At 42.7% G+C, this 17697-nt stretch overlaps 2 protein-coding genes across 3 annotated transcripts in view; one reads left to right on the top strand and one right to left on the bottom strand.

The window, feature by feature from the left end:
* The window catches only part of pip4k2aa (phosphatidylinositol-5-phosphate 4-kinase, type II, alpha a), a 36466-nt gene extending 35148 nt beyond the window's left edge, over positions 1 to 1318 (bottom strand). The window contains exon 1 of one of the 2 annotated variants that reach the window (XM_065007048.1): positions 255 to 1318. In XM_065007048.1, the coding sequence (XP_064863120.1) occupies positions 255 to 395 (141 nt within the window). In that variant the 5' untranslated portion in view covers positions 396 to 1318. The remainder of the gene's footprint in view (positions 1 to 254) is intronic. The other variant, XM_065007049.1, reaches the window with a different exon arrangement.
* Positions 1319 to 3890: 2572 nt separating this feature from the next.
* Positions 3891 to 9559, top strand: armc3 (armadillo repeat containing 3). Its single transcript, XM_065006795.1, is given in 16 exon segments — positions 3891 to 3938; positions 4106 to 4152; positions 4154 to 4206; positions 6151 to 6276; positions 6464 to 6513; positions 6515 to 6533; positions 6695 to 6736; positions 6739 to 6860; positions 6967 to 7149; positions 7697 to 7880; positions 7961 to 8028; positions 8030 to 8141; positions 8144 to 8183; positions 8323 to 8522; positions 9217 to 9329; positions 9455 to 9559. Coding segments are annotated over 16 exon segments (1512 nt in total).
* Positions 9560 to 17697: the final 8138 nt, after the last annotated feature.

Raw genomic sequence — 17697 nt, 5'->3', positions numbered from 1 at the left:
AAAGCCAACAAACGTTAAACTTCAATTCAAAATCAAGCCAAATGTGACCAGATGCTGATTTGCATTAACAGGACAATAACCACTGCGAGCAGTCATCCCTGATTTGCGCCTGCCAGTCTCTAGTATGGCAAGTCAACCACATACTGACACATAGATGATACTATTGTTAGCTAGCTGAGCTTTAGGTTTAACTTATTAGTAGCGTTACAGGGCCATGAAACATCGATTTTCCCACCACCAACGAACCGACTTACCGAATGGTTGACTCCCCACATAAGGACGCTGAGCAGAGGGTCACTGGCTCGGAAAAGCTTCACTTTCTGAGCCACGAAGTGTTTCTTCTTCGTCTTCGTCTTGCTCGCAATAGATGCGGCAATGCTGCTCGCTGTAGCCATCTTTAGTTATGTGAAATAGGCTGGATATCACTCAGTCAGTGACAGTTATTTATGGAGCTGAGAGAGTAGCCACTCAATGATCACCCTCCCTCTGCATTTAGCTTGCGAGCAAGCCGAAAACAACAGTATTTTCTGTATTACCTAGCCTCTCTAATTTGCATTAGCTTTTAGTTAGCTGGTTAACGAAATGACGGTCGTTGATAATGTATTGTAAAATATTAACGTTATTTCCTTCACTGTCAGCTAACGCACCACTAGCTCATTAACCCAACACTTCCCCCCAACATCGTAAGTCACCTCTTCCTTCCTCAAACTCCTCACCCCCGACACGACAGCCTCACTGAGTCGACGTCGTCACGTAGCATTGCTCTCTGGCTAACCAAGCTACTGACTGGACGCATCCAGGCAAAACATTTAGGAAGCTAACACCGCAATGGTGAAATAAAATAAACATGTTAATGCAACCGTAGCAATCATTTCCCCAACCAACTACACTAAAATGCCAACGCAGCTCGCCTGCCTACTGGTACTGCACACTCCTACCGAACGCTTTAGCAGAGCAGTGGCAGCACTGGCCAAAGCTAACGGTCGTTAGCTTGCTAACTAGCAACTAGCTAGCTATTCAGTCCTTTTGGTTTTTCTCCCTCCTACGCGTTTGTTGGTCAGCCTCGAAATATGACAGTGGCCCAACCGTTCCAGTGCCAAAGAGGAGAAATCTAAAATCTACGTTTGATCAAAACTGTGTTCTTTCCTACGATGCTTTCGGCTCGGTGTTGTACTGTCAACTGACAGCTCCAGGGAGGTATGACAGCCAGAGCGACATTCCCTCGTGCAGACAGATTGGACAATAGTATCGTTCCAGGTAGCCTAAATTGTATTACGCCTTGCGCAATTGACCACATTGTTGAATCCAGTTCTGCATTTATATAGATCTTAGAGATTACAGATCTGTATCAGATATCTCAAAATACGGAAGTAATGTTTATCATTGCAAGAACCCCAGCAATATGACTTAACGATATGACAATATGCGTCATGTAGGCGGCCTGGAACGTTCCCATTCTACTCCGTCTTTCGCTCTTGCTAATGTTGCGTTCAAGACAACTCAGAACACGGAATCCTCCGACTTCAGAAAAACTGGCATCTTTCCACAGCTCCAACATTCTGACCTGAATTTCACTGACGTCATGATTTGTCTTCTTTTTTTCCAAGTTCCCAGTTGTCTTGAAAGCACAATGATACCCGGGTTTCCCACTTGGGATGTATCAGAATCAACCAACAGGAAGCTCCACGCAAATAACTTACATGACGTGAACGCGACATTAGCCCTTTTTTTCTCCATAGTTCCCAGTGTTCGTGAACGCACCAACACACTGCAGTCCAACCTCCCCAAGTATGGTCTCGCTCTCTCTCGCCCTCTCTTAAATGTGATTCCCTTCTCTCAAATAAAATACTGTATTCATTCAAAATGTGACTCATTTTAGAAAAATGACATTGATAAATGCTGGTCCTTTTTATTTTAAAGTCATATTATCAACCGTGTGCATGTATGTGTGTCTATGTAGGCTACTGTATGCATGTCCCTTTGCAAACCTTAATAATACATTAGTGAAAAGCTCTAAAATATCTGCACACCCCCATCCCCTAATCTTGAACCTTTATTTGAGATGAATCTGTATCACTCAGGGCAGGCAGGCCGCTGACAATGTAGTGACAGTGTCCCGCAGGGCCAGAGGTGCTGTGATGCTTTTAGAGGTCGTTTGAGTGTTTTGGTGCAGAGCAGTGCAGAGTGTGCTGTTTCGAGCCGCTGTGCTGTGTCAGGGCGTCGTTGTGGTGGAGGAAGCCTGCTCTGTCTGCTGGTGATGATGTGGAGCTCATTTGGTTTATGACTCACCCTCCTCATGCCAGGAGCCTCTTGTGCTGCTGTGGGAGACAGGCAGGCCAACTCTTAAAGGCACAGCCACACCATTACTGCGAAATAGAATAGAATAGTGGGTGTGGGTGACATTCAGACAGGCAGACAGTAAAATAAATACACAGCAGCACAATGACATACATGTATATTGCCCTATATAAAGGTAAACCAATAATCCCTAACCAAACAGTTCATAAAATGTTCAGGTTGTTATTTTAATGCAAAATTAGTCTCCAAGCCACTAAAAATGCCAGTAAGCTTTGCAAATCGTTATTTTGTGTTAGCAGTGTTAACTGTACAAGCAGTGCATGCAAAATAAGCCTACAGGGCAAATATTATCATCTGCTGTGTGAAATGTAAATTGTTCTTTGTGTTGCCAAGGCATGCAAAGCTAACATCTTGCTGAGGATGTTGGCAAATGACCAGAACAACCAGTTGATAAAAAGCCACAGTATGTGATTTGCAGTAATTAACTGATGAAATATAGTCTCTTGATTTTGTATGACGGTCATCATCAACCAAATAAAGGACCTACCTACTCTATCGTTTTTACAGTCATTCCCACCACTTCAAGTGCAACTTGCATGTAAAAATGTCATGGAATGCATTTTATTGTTTGTTTTGGCTTGTGGTCCAATCCATATAATTAGGAATTAAAATACAAATCCTTATTATTCACATAAAAGAGTGTGGCACATTCTAAACCAAAGGCTTTCTTTCATTTCATGAAAATCTTCCAACTTCTAGCTTCCAGTTTGTTCCACACACACAAAAAAAACATAGAATTAAGAATTAGATAGGATCTCTGACTAAAATTGTGGCATTCGTCGCCTTGGAATGAAATGTCAAACTTGCTTTCCAAAACATTATTTGCTAGCTAACAGACTAGCTGAAAACCTGTATGCAAGATAGCTAGGTACTGATCGTCCGCGGAAATGAAAGTCAGCGGAATTGAACAACATTTAAGAAACAGTTCATTATTCAAATGGTAATCAGGAAGGTAATCATACATTTCCTAAAAGCAACCTCATTTGGACATCCAGGGTAATTGTGTTAGCAAGCTCTCTTACAATCTTAGCTAGCTAGTTAACGCGTTTGTCGTATGGAATGGACCAAGGTGCAGTGTGGTGAGCGTACATTTTTCTTTATTTGCAAATGTCGCTAACAACAACAACAACAACAACAACAACAACAACAACAACAACAACAACAACAACAACAACAAGCTCCGTAAGGCTATACATGCACAAACGAAGACAAATACCCACAACTCCCAAAAGGAAAAAAAGGCTGACTAAGTATGATTCCCAATCAGAGACAACGATAGACAGCTTTCCCTCATTGAGAACCATACCCACCAAAACATAGAAACAAACAACATAGAATGCCCACCCCAAATCACACCCTGACCTAACCAAATAGAGAAATAAAACAGCTCTCTAAGGTCAGGGCGTGACAGGGTTAGTTAACAAGCTAAGTTCAGCCAGTGCATGCCAAAGTTGACACCCATGTAAACATTGACAGCATGTTATAAATGGGTAAATAAGTTTTCTGAAAAATATGTTGTTTGTAGTTTCAGGATGGGGAAGAAAATGTAGAAAGAGAGTGAGTTCTCATCTAAGGATCTGGTAAGAAGATTAAGATATGTGGTGGTGGGGGTCAATTTAATGAGAAGTCAAACAACTTAATCTCTCCCTCTATCAATTAAATTCAAAGGGCTTTATTGGCATGGGAAACAGATGTTCACATTGCCAAAGCAAATGGAATAGTCTCTCTCTTCTTCCCCTCTCTCTAGTTTGACACTCTGCTGATCAAGAGTAAGAAGGCAGCCCCTGTGGTCCTCTGAAGAGGTTTTGGCTAAAGCTTGCTAAGCCATCCACAAATTTGCAAGGAAAGGCGTTTTTACCCTTGATGTTGCTGAGAGAACTAACGTCATAGCAATATGGTATCCTTTCTTCATTGAAATAATCACATTATCTGAAAAAACTGGACTGTGGAAAGCTGTGCAATGAAAGCGATATATTCATTTGAGCCTGGACCAAAGCTTGGGAGCAGCTTACCTATTGAGCATAAAGCCCTATCCATCTATCTATATATCTATCTATCTCTCTCTCTCTCTCTCTCTATCTACAGTGCCTTGCGAAAGTATTCGGCTCCCTTGAACTTTGCGACCTTTTGCCACATTTCAGGCTTCAAACATAAAGATATAAAACTGTATTTTTTTGTGAAGAATCAACAACAAGTGGGACACAATCATGAAGTGGAACGACATTTATTGGATATTTCAAACTTTTTTAACAAATCAAAAACGGAAAAATTGGGCGTGCAAAATTATTCAGCCCCCTTAAGTTAATACTTTGTAGCGCCACCTTTTGCTGCGATTACAGCTGTAAGTCGCTTGGGGTATGTCTCTATCAGTTTTGCACATCGAGAGACTGACATTTTTTCCCATTCCTCCTTGCAAAACAGCTCGAGCTCAGTGAGGTTGGATGGAGAGCATTTGTGAACAGCAGTTTTCAGTTCTTTCCACAGATTCTCGATTGGATTCAGGTCTGGACTTTGACTTGGCCATTCTAACACCTGGATATGTTTATTTTTGAAACATTCCATTGTAGATTTTGCTTTATGTTTTGGATCATTGTCTTGTTGGAAGACAAATCTCCGTCCCAGTCTCAGGTCTTTTGCAGACTCCATCAGGTTTTCTTCCAGAATGGTCCTGTATTTGGCTCCATCCATCTTCCCATCAATGTTAACCATCTTCCCTGTCCCTGCTGAAGAAAAGCAGGCCCAAACCATGATGCTGCCACCACCATGTTTGACAGTGGGGATGGTGTGTTCAGGGTGATGAGCTGTGTTGCTTTTACGCCAAACATAACGTTTTGCATTGTTGCCAAAAAGTTCAATTTTGGTTTCATCTGACCAGAGCACCTTCTTCCACATGTTTGGTGTGTCTCCCAGGTGGCTTGTGGCAAACTTTAAACAACACTTTTTATGGATATCTTTAAGAAATGGCTTTCTTCTTGCCACTCTTCCATAAAGGCCAGATTTGTGCAATATACGACTGATTGTTGTCCTATGGACAGAGTCTCCCACCTCAGCTGTAGATCTCTGCTGTTCATCCAGAGTGATCATGGGCCTCTTGGCTGCATCTCTGATCAGTCTTCTCCTTATATGAGCTGAAAGTTTAGCGGGACGGCCAGGTCTTGTTAGATTTGCAGTGGTCTGATACTCCTTCCATTTCAATATTATCGCTTGCACAGTGCTCCTTGGGATGTTTAAAGCTTGGGAAATCTTTTTGTATCCAAATCCGGCTTTAAACTTCTTCACAACAGTATCTCGGACCTGCCTGGTGTGTTCCTTGTTCTTCATGATGCTCTCTGCGCTTTTAACGGACCTCTGAGACTATCACAGTGCAGGTGCATTTATACGGAGACTTGATTACACACAGGTGGATTGTATTTATCATCATTAGTCATTTAGGTCAACATTGGATCATTCAGAGATCCTCACTGAACTTCTGGAGAGAGTTTGCTGCACTGAAAGTAAAGGGGCTGAATAATTTTGCACGCCCAATTTTTCAGTTTTTGATTTGTTAAAAAAGTTTGAAATATCCAATAAATGTCGTTCCACTTCATGATTGTGTCCCACTTGTTGTTGATTCTTCACAAAAAAATACAGTTTTATATCTTTATGTTTGAAGCCTGAAATGTGGCAAAAGTTCGCAAAGTTCAAGGAGGCCAAATACTTTCGCAAGGCACTGTATCTCTCTCTCTCGCTCTTTCTCAATCCCTCTCTCTCCACCATCTATCTCCCTGTCTCTCTGTCTCCACATGGTGGTAGGTGATGAAAACAGGAGCTCTCTGCTGGGGCTGGGGACAGTGGAGCCTCTGTCTCACCTCATATCCCACGAAGACAAGCTGGTCCACCGCAACGCCTTCATGGCCCTGGGGGTCATGGCTGCCAACAGTAAGGAACCCTTCTCTAGTTACTGATGTAGGATAGTAACAACTGCTGATATAGGATTAGTAACACAATGCAGTAACAAAATCAGTTATTTAGGGTCGGTCGCACTGTAAACAGTGGTGAATTGTGGCTGAAGACAAGATTGTTGCCAGAAACATTAGGTCATTTCGTATTCTGCTCTGTTTGAAATGTGATGTAAAAGAAATTCTGAAGAAACTGGATGTCAATGCTTCTGTAATCGGGAAAGCTGTCACCTGAAAGTATGCTCTTGCTGAGCGTTTGGTGGCGGTGTGGCTCTCATCTTCTTGAGTATCAATCATATGTTTCCACCAGTCATTAAATCATTGTGACATTTCACATTTCATTGTATCTGTATGTATCTTTCTCTGTGTGTGTTTATATGTGTGTGTTCCTGTGCCAGAGCATGTGGTGGTCCATGAGTTGTGCCTGGCCTCCCTGTTGGTGGCTTCAACTATAAGGTCCAGATCTCGGACCAGGAAGGACTAGAGCCGCTCATACAGCTGCTATCAAGCCCTGACCCTGAAGTCAAGAAGAACTCTGAGGAGTCTATCTACAACCTGGTGCAGGTGTGTGTTTTGTGTGTGTGACCGATGGGGCTTGAACTCAAGTCTTCTGCTCGCCACGAGACTATATTAGCCTGCTGAGCTAAAGCCCCATTTTACATGTGTGTAGGACCTCCCCAGCCGCGTGTCTGTGCATGAGATAAATGGCGTTCTCCTCTCCTGTAGCTGTTGAGATCTGATTTCAGCAGCTTGCCTGAGGACCCCGGCAAGCGTAACCATGGATAACAACACACAGGTCACCTTCAGGGAGAAGCAGGGCTTTGACAGGCTGCTGGAGTTCCTCTGCAACAAGGTCTGTGTGGGTCATATATTTATATTTATCACATACTTGAATGTACTGTACTTGTGTGTAACGATTGTCGTTGGGAGAAGGAGAGGAGGACCAAAGTGCAGCGTGGTACGTATCCATAATGGTTTTAATAAAGATGAATAAACGAACAAAAACAACAAAATGATAAACGAACAGTTCTGACAGGTGCAACAAACACTAACCAGAAAATAACTACCCACAAATCATAGTGGGAAAACAGGCTACCTAAGTATGGTTCTCAATCAGAGACAACGATCGACAGCTGCCTCTGATTGGGAACCATACCAGGCCAAACACAGAAATACAAAACCTAGAACAAAAACCTAGAATGCCCACCCCAACCAAACTAAAACAGAGACATAAAAAAGGAACTAAGGTCAGGGCGTGACATTGTGAAGTATTTAAGGTGCTTTTGATCAAACTTGTAGTTTGATCTTTCTATTGAATTCATTCTACCAGGTAAACTAAATCAAGCAAAGCTCAAGTATTTTAAAGAATTTGACTAATTTCTTGTGTTTGTGTCTTGTAGTTGTTCAGTGATCTGCATGTAGCAGCTCTCCAGGTTGTCTCTATCTGGTTGGAGGACAGAGACCGTCTCCAGCTGATCCATGAGACTGGAGAACTCCAGAGGTTACTGCAGTTCATCACCACTCCCAACCTGCTGGACATTCAGACACACGTTGTCAAGGCCATGTCCAGGGTGGCTCAGAGCTGCAAGGGCTAAGTGTGTGTGTGTATGTCCACCCCCGTTATCTCTTCATTTTATTTCAATAAATGAGTGTCATTGGCTTAGTTCAGCAGCTCCATCACATAATTCCCGGTGCGGTGGCTCACGCTGCGGTCATTCTCACCAACATGGCCTGAACGGGAATTCCTGCGTGGCAGCATCATGTCCCACGGGGTCATGGCCGCCCTCCTGGAGCCACTGCAGTCTGTGGACATACACACCCTTGTCAGAGCCATGCAGGCCCTCGCGGGCTTGCCTGCGATGCTGAGGAACAGGCAGAAATGAGTGTGTCTTTGTCCGTAGTGTGGGTTTCAAATCTGGGTCAAATAACTCAAGAATTTGATGTTTCCCGGTAAGATGGAACCAATGAAATATTCCCAAAAGTACAAACTCCCTCCTCTCATTCCATCTCTTCCTGATTTGCTGAGAAATGCGGAAGGCCTTGTCCCATTGGTCAAACTGCTTACGGTCCAATCACAGGAGATACGCCGCAATGCATGCTGGGCTATCAGCGTGTGCACCAACAATACCGTGGAAATGTGCAAGCTGGGGTGAGTGTGGACGGGTTTAACTATACATGTGGGGACCAGGAGTACCCACAAGAATAGTAAACTAACACAAATTGAACCAACTGGGGGCATTTTGTTAGTCCCCACAAGGTCAAATGCTTTTTCTAGGGGGTTAAGGTTAGGGTTAGGATCTAGGGTTGGTTTTAGCATTAGGTTTAAGGTTAGGTTTTGGGGTTAGGGTCAGGGTAAAGTTTAGGGGTTAGGGAAAATAGGATTTTGAATAGGACTGAATTGTGTGTCCCCACAAGGTGGAGAGTGTGTGTCTGTGCGTGTGTGGGTTAAGTGTTTTCCATTATTAAATGACTTTGGCTTCCATACAATACCACAGATGGATACCTAGTCAGTTGTACAACGGAATGATTGCAACGGAAATGTGTCTTCTGCATTTACCCAACCCTTCAGACATTTCACGACAGATTGCATAATGAAATGCTTTTGTTTTGAGAGATTTACTAAGGGACCAGCAGATGGCAGTATAGCTCTGTAATAGTTTTTGTTTAGCTCTGTAGTAGTTGCATTTCGTGTCTGCCCTGAAGTTGTGAGTTTATCTGTGTGTATTGTGTTGTGTAGGACACAAATGTTTATTTTGTTTGTGTGTGTTCTGTATGTTTGGTGTGTTTGTCCATGCGCGCGCGCGCGCGCGCGCGCGCGCGCGTGTGTGTGTGTGTGTGTGTGTGTGTGTGTGTGTGTGTGTGTGTGTGTGTGTGTGTGTGTGTGTGTGTGTGTGTGTGTGTGTGTGTGTGTGTGTGTGCGTGCACGTGTGCGTGGATTCCAACCTGTCTCTCGAATACAGCCTGACCAACACACTGGCCTCCAAGGACATCCCTATGGACAGCTTCTACGACCCCGGACAGTAAGGGAGGACTGTGTGTGTATGTAACATCTCAGCACTACCTCCTCCATTCTCTCGCTCTCTCTGACTCTCTCTGTCACTCTCTCTGTCGCTCTATATCTCTCTCGCTCTGTCTGTCTGTGCGTGTCTGTCTGTCAGGCTCATTCTGGCCAGAGGATATTTACTCTAGAGGATCTGTCGAAACAGCCAGTCAACCAGCGATGGCCTGTCATTGCTATTAACCCCAAACCCTCCGATGTGTGAGTATATCATCGCTCACACCAACCCAATGACATGTACAGTATTTGACTTAACCGGGTGTTTGAATCCTTAGTTTAGGGCTGATATATCTGCGTAGCTTGTAGAGTACCTCTTTTATTTGTTCTGGACCCCTCACTGCCCAGGGCTGTGTTCCAAAACTCTTCAAACTCTGGACCTCCTCTCATTTGCCTTAGCATTGTTTGCACTCCCCTCAGTGTGTCTGGTCTATGAGCCCTGACTCTGAAAGCCATCTGATCTTTCTTCCACTGTGCCCTTCTCCTCTCCTGTCGCTCTCCTGTAAAGATAATACTTTTTTAAATTGCAGCTGCAGAGTTTTAAAACAGCCTATCACTCGAATATCGTTGCTTTAAATCAGTGCACATGCGAGCCCCCTTGCAGTCTTTCTCTCTTTCTCCATCAACTCCTTTCAAATTGCATCCAAAATATTTCATCCTGTTCAGTGGTGATTTTAGCATGTAAATCTTGGTCGGGCAAAACAAAAACAAAAAAGTGGAATGCATGCCAGCAAAGCCACTACACCACACTAAATACTACATTAATTGCAGTATAACCTTGACAAACGGTGCCCACAAACAGTTAGGGCTTACATAAAGCTGTCCCAACACCTTACCACTGCTACACCTGGCTATCAGTGGAGCCTTGTCTGGCAGCAAAACAGTTAATTCTGCCTCATTTACTGCCTTTAAAAAAACATAGCTGATATGGCTGACTTGCTTAAACAAATGTTTAAGCAAATCAGCCATATCAGTATATGCAGTATATGCTAAATAAATCTAGCATATACTGTATGCAGACAATGAAAGCTCTTACAATATTCAATGATTACATTTCTCTAAAACAGGTTATAGGCTACATGTGCACCACCAAGTCAGAACAGTAGGCGAAATTAAGAGGGGAAATAGACCAAATGATTAGGGTGAGGCAAATGGGCTACTAACAGCTTACTACACAACATACACTTAGTATTATTTTCTTAGCTACAGTATACATATCTCCCTGGCATATTACATAATTTATGCAGAAGCATACAATACATTTTTGGACTCACCTTGTTGTGCTGTGCTCACTTGAACAGGAAGGTGCCGCAGTGGACCTTCGTGGGCAAATTTTGTCATCAAAGTGGCATTCTCTGGATTTATGGTGCTTTCAAAACAACTGGGAAAAAACAAGGTTGAATCATGATGATGTCATTGATCTTCAGGTTGTAGCTCTAGAAAGAGGTCGGATTTACAATTCCGAGTTGGATGACCGTTCAAAAGGTATTTTCCCAGTCGGAGCTCGTGTATTCCCGACATCCCAGTTGTCTTGAACTCACTGAAGTCAAGTTTTCGCAGTTCCGAATTTTGTTTGCGGCACAAATCATGCTTCATTGACAGCATGGCCAATGTTGAATGTTTATCATTTTAAACTTGGAAAAGAGCCCCTTAATCCCAGATTCGGGACCACACAACCACTCCACTGAATAGCAGGCTAGTGATTGCTTTGCAATGCTTGCAGTTAGCCACTGTCACTGATTCCTTCCATTGTTGAATTTGCAATTTCCAACCGATACGTTTTATTTAGAATTTCTCTTCATTATTTATCTTCATATGCCAAGGATGAAAAGGATTTGCCAGTAGATTGTCGACTTGATTCATGATGATGACTGCTAGACAAGATTTTGAAAGTATGATGTTGACATGATCAGGCCAATCAAAGCTACTCTACATACAGTATAACGTGATTTGATGTAATTTTATCTGTGGCCAATTACCTTGAGCCTTCTTGGATGGGCACTTCTAATGTAACTATGGCAGCACCCAACGGGCTAGAATTTTCTAGCTCTACCCTTATACTTGGCGGTGACGTAGTGTCCCCATGAGTGGTAGAATACTGAGCCAATCACGGCGCAACGCTCCGTATTGTCACGACTTCCACTGAAGGTAGCTCCTCTCCCTGTTCCGGCAACGCTCGGCATGTCTTGGTTTTGTCTTGATTGTTTTCACCTGTATCTTGTTTGTTGTTAATTAGGGGCTATTTAAACTCCCAGGTCTCGCCTGCTCTTGTACGGGTTTATCCTTTATGTCAGTGGTGTATTATTGTTTGCTCTTACGTGTTTGCTGTCCGTTATTTTCCCTGGTTGGGGGACCTATCGGTTTATTGGTCATTTTTGCCTGGTTATTGGCTGGACCCAGCTGAATAAAACATATTCATTGGAAGCACTGCTCTCTGCGCCTGACTCCACACCCACCACTCCTAGCGATCCGTGACAGGTATTATCTGCTGGCTTGCCCCACCACCACAGAAAGCACTGAGCTAGGCTGAAACACTTGCATTTTGGAGCTGCCTTACTCAAGAAAATAAAAAAGAGACCATGTTTGTATGCGGCTTTATTAACTCAATGATATACAGTATATATATATACAGTGGCGCAAAAAAGTATTTAGTCAGCCACCAATTGTGCAAGTCCAATTGTGCAAGTAATTTTCATCATAGGTACACTACAACTATGACAGACAAAATGAGAATTTTTTTTCTCCAGAAAATCACATTGTAGGAGTCTGAGATGTGGCTTTTTCTTTGCAACTCTGCCTAGAAGACCAGAATCCTGGAGTCGCCTCTTCACTGTTGACGTTGAGGCTGGTGTTTTGCGGATACTATTTAATGAAGCTGCCAGTTGAGGACTTGTGAGGCGTCTGTTTTTCAAACTAGACACTCTAATGTACTTGTCCTCTTGCTCAGTTGTGCACCGGGGCCTCCCATTTCTCTTTCTATTCTGGTTAGAGCCAGTTTGCGCTGTTCTGTGAAGGGAGTAGTACACAGCGTAGTACGAGATCTTCAGTTTCTTGACAATTTCTCGCATGGAATAGCCTTCATTTCTCAGAACAAGAATAGACTGACGAGTTTCAGAAGAAAGGTCTTTGTTTCTGGACATTTTGTGCCTGTAATCGAACCCACAAATGCTGATGCTCCAGATACTCAACTGGTCTAAAGAAGGCCAGTTTTATTGCATCTTTAATCAGGACAACAGTTTTCAGCTGTGTTAACATACTTGCAAAAGTGTTTTTCGAATGATCAATTAGCCTTTTCAAATTATAAGCTTGGATTATCTAACACAATGTGCCATTGGAACACAGGAGTGATGGTTGCTGATATTGAGCCTCTGTATGCCTATGTAGATATTCCATTAAAAAAATTGCCTTTTTCCAGCTACAATAGTAATTTACAACATTAACAATGTCTACACTCTATTTCTGATCAATTTGATATTATTTTAATGGACCAAAAATGTGCTTTTCTTTCAAAAACAAGGACATTTCTGAACAGTAGTGTATATTTATTTAAATAAAAAAAATTGCAGAAAATGTGGGGCTGAAAACAGGTGGGGCTCTGACCGTTCGCCACTGACCCTGTTATGATTGATATATAGCCCTATATGTAGATGTACTAGGTACCAGGTAATACATTCAATGCAGTATTAGCCTTATATTTAACTAATTAATGATAATTGTATGCATAATAAGCTTCTAACTTATAGCCTCTGTCTGTTGCGCAATACGCAAGCACCTGCGCTCCATTGGCCTCTCCTTAAAAAACCATCCCATGCTTGGAGTCCCATGCAGGAAAAATTAGACTAGAATAGCTTGTTGGACATCCTATTTTTAGAATTTTATATATCAATAGACTATTTGAAGAGGGATGCAAGCTCTTTTTTGCTGAACGTTAAATACAGAAGCCAAAAGAACTCACGGGTAGTTTGAAAGACGAGTGAACACATGATGGTGGTAGGCTATAGTAGTTTTTATTCAGACCCATAACCATTCAATCTTCGTGAAGAGATGTGAAAGCCTTCTGCATCTAATTCCAGTCCTATATTTTTCAAGGATGTCCTTAGAAGGACAAAATGTATTTAATTGAACTGTTGAAAGCAAGGAAAAAATGAAGCAACAATCGAGAAAAAGGAGGTAGGCTAATAACATTAGGGGAATATTATGAAAGATATATTATACCCTACTAATTACAGGCCCTATTATATTTCAAAATGTAAATCCAATTCGCTAGTCTATACTTGTAACTTTGTAGGCAGCATGTGGTGCACCAGAATCACATGTTCTCTTCTGCTTTATCATGGTTTGAACGATGTTTTTAATTCCGGTCCATATAATACAGTGTAATACAGTAATACAGTTCACACTCATAACAATTAGCCTTGTTTATTTACCCAAGAGAGTGTATAGCTAGCTACATCTATGGCCTTTTATATTTTTCTGTTGTGGGTAATGTGCAGTATCATATTCACTAAATTGACAAAAGTATGTGGACACCCCTTCAAATGAGGGATTTTAGCTTTTTCAGCCTCACCAGTTACTGACCGGAGTATAAAATTGAGCACAGAGCCATGCAATATCCATAGACATAAATTGGTAGTAGAATGGCCTTACTGAAGAGCTCGGTGACTTTCAACGTGGCATCTTCATAGGATGCCACCACTCCAACAAGTCAGTTCCTCAAATTCTTGCCCTTCTAGAGCTGCCCCGGTCAACTGTAAGTGCTGTTATTGTGAAGTGAAAACGTCTGGGAACAACAATGGCTCAGCCACGAAGTGGTAGGACACGTAAACTCACAAAAGTGCTGAAGCGTGTAGCGTGTAAAAATCGTCTGTCCTCGTTTGCAGCACTCAAGTTCTAAACAGCCTCTGGAAGCAACTTCAGCACAAGAACTGTTCGTCAGGAGCTTCATGAAATGGGTTTCCATAGTCGAGCAGCCGCACACAAGTCTAAGGCTGACATGTGCAATGCCAAGCGTTGGCTGGAGTGGCGTAAAGCTCGCCGCCATTGGACTCTGGAGCAGTGGAAACGTGTTCTCTGGAGTGATGAATCACGCTTCACCATCTGGCAGTCCGATTGACAAATCCGGGTTTGGCGGTTGCCAGGAGAACGCTACCTGCCCGAATGCATAGTACCAACTGTAAAGTTTGGTGGAGGATGAATAATGGTCTGGGGCTGTTTTTCATGGTTCGGGCTAGACCCCTTAGTACCAGTGAAGCGAGGTCCATACAGAAATGGTTTGTCGAGATTGGTATGGAAGAACTTGACTGGCCTGCGCAAAGCACTGACCTCCACCCCTTTGAACACCTTTGGGGTGAATTGGAACGCCGACTGCAAGCCAGGCCTAATCGCCCAACATAAGTGCCCGACTTCACTTATGCTCTTGCGGCCGAATGGAAGCAAGTCCCCTTAGCAATGTTCCAACATCTAGTGGAAGAGTGGGGGCTGTTATAGCAGCAAAGGGGGCACCAACTCCATATTAATGCCCATTATTTTGGAATGAGATATTTGACGAGCAGGTGTCCACATATTTTTGGGCTCATTAAATGTCGGTGGGCTCATTTAAATGTCGTTCATGTAGGGCTCATAAAATGTATTTAATATATGGGTCATCATGCTGATCAAAGCTTTAATCAAAAAATGATAATGCTTTTGAATGACACTTCCTGTTTTGGCAGGAAATACCGGGTTACCCGGGAGAAAAATGATTTATTCTCTGGATGGAACATTTGTAAAATGGCGGGAAAATATTGAACCCTAATCAGTACCCTCTCACCCAAAGATTGTGTGTCTCCATATTCATTTGTCTCATATTTAATATTCAAATATTTCTGGTTTTACTGTAACCTAGACCTTGTTGTTTTCATGTGGTGTGTGTAGAGTTCTGGTAGTCTGTAGTGAGAGAGTGGTCAGTAGGAGCTGTGCTTCTGTTATTTGTTAGAGTATTGAGGGAGAGGGGAGAGGGGAGTGGACGTAGGACTGATGCTGCTGCATGTTAAACAGGCCTGCTCTGGCTGAGAGAGAGGCCCAGTCAGGGACAGGAGCAATGGAGCCTCAGAAAGACACAACCAAATCAAATTGTATTTGTCACATGTGCCGAATACGTCAGGTGTAGACTTTATCGTGGAATGATTGTTTAGAGTGTAAAAAGTAATCTAAATTAAAAATAGTAACACAGGGAATAAAATACACAAGAATGACGCTATATCGAAACAAAACCCAAACAAGCCGTACTGCTTCTTGACACAATGCCCACTTAACCCTTTAGCCAGCCGCACCAATGTGTCGGAAGAAACACCATACACCGTGTCAGTGTGCACTGTGCCCGGCCTGCCACAGGAGTCGCTAGTGCGCGATTGGACAAGGACATCCCTGCCGGCCAAGCCCTCCCCTAACCTGGACGATGCCGGGCCAATTGTGCACTGTCCCATGGGTCTCCTGGTCACGGCCAGCTGCAACAGAGCCTGGACTCGAACCCAGAATCTCTAGTGACACAGCTAGCACTGCACTGCAGTGCCACTCGGGAGGCCCCTCGATGTGTTGGTATGCGTGTGTGTGTTGTGAGTGAGCGTGTGTTATATACTGTATAGTCTTGTGAGTTTTCATAGGGTCAGTGCAGATGGACAGGGTAACCATTTAATTAGCTATTTAGCAGTTTTATTGCTATTTAGCAGTCTTATGGCTTGGGGGTAGAAGCTATCTCGGCGGGGTGTATGGATGTGGGTACGCAGACCCACGAGCCACTCCGGCCCCTCATGCTGAGTTCTGTTGTTTTGTGTCCCCCCACCCCCATCAAAGTTGCCCGTCCTTGTTATAGACCATAGACCTCATACACTACCCTGGGAGGCTGCTCAGGACCAACGTACCACACGACCCCAGGTTATACAATACCAGACTATACCTTACCAGTCTGAACTAAGCTTTTATCAACTGTCTAAACTAGACTGTGCAGCTATCCCATTCTATCTTTGTGCTAAGTTGTTTTACCCAGAAGACACTGTTGTCATTCAAGTATTATTCAACATCACATGACTCGATTGATTTATAATTCTCAGCGTCTGACCTTAGTAAATTTGGGCAATGTCTTGTCAACAAACCACAGACGATGTTGAAATATCTGTTCCCAAGACAGACACTGTGATTGTGAATGTTGTGTATTCACCTTTGGCATGGTTCCATGGTGTAAGGTTGGGCCCGCGACTGTTCCAGATCAACCAGTCAGTCCTTCTATGCAGGCTGGGGCTGTCTGCTTATCTGTTATTTCAACTCCAGGTGAGTTCGAAAGTGTTTAAAAAAATATTAATTAGCTTCTAACGTCATGTAGTCTTAAGGGTCAAATGTGAATTACTCTTTTGAAATGCTTCTCCCCCCACCTCAAAGTAAAGTCTCTGGTATTACTCTCTGTTGTGTGTGTGTGTGTGTGCAGTTTACAATTGGCTCATTCAGCCCCCTCCTCTCCCCTGTAACTGTAACTATTCCCCAGGTCGTTGCTGCAAATGAGAACGTGTTCTCACTTACCTGGTAAAATAACGGATAAAATAAATAAATAAACTGGACTGGAACGAATTGCAAAAATCGCTGAAGTTGGAGACTTTTATCTCCCTCACCAACTTCAAACATCTGCTATCTGAGCAGCTAACCGATCGCTGCAGCTGTACATAGTCTATTGGTAAATAGCCCACCCAATTTTACCTACCTCATCCCCATACTGTTTATATTTATTTACTTTTCTGCTTTTTTGCACACCAATATCTCTACCTGTACATGACCATCTGATCATTTATCACCCCAGTGTTAATCTGCAAAATTGTAATTATTCGTCTACCTCCTCATGCCTTTTGCACACAATGTATATAGACTCTCTTTTTTTTCTACTGTGTTATTGACTTGTTAATTGTTTACTCCATGTGTAACTCTGTGTTGTCTGTTCACACTGCTATGCTTTATCTTGGCCAGGTCGCAGTTGCAAATGAGAACTTGTTCTCAACTAGCCTACCTGGTTAAATAAAGGTGAAAAAAAAAAAAATGAAAAAAAAAAAAGTACCTGTTAAATGTTTGGACACATCTACTCATTCAAGGGTTTTTCTTTATTTGTATTATTTTCTACATTGTAAAATAATAGTGAAGACATCAAAACTATGAAATAACACACATGGAATCATGTAGTAAGCCAAAAATATTTAAATAAATCAAAATATGTTTTAAATTTGAGATTCTTCAAATTTAACCATCCAGCCCAACAACAAAAGAAGGAATTGTCCTCTGTCACTGTTATCTTCCTTATCAACTCTGACCTATATAATATATCTAGTT

The sequence above is a fragment of the Oncorhynchus nerka genome, linkage group LG22 (assembly GCF_034236695.1).
Source record: "Oncorhynchus nerka isolate Pitt River linkage group LG22, Oner_Uvic_2.0, whole genome shotgun sequence".
In the NCBI taxonomy this organism is placed as follows: domain Eukaryota; kingdom Metazoa; phylum Chordata; class Actinopteri; order Salmoniformes; family Salmonidae; genus Oncorhynchus; species Oncorhynchus nerka.
This window is presented reverse-complemented; position numbering and strand designations above follow the sequence as displayed.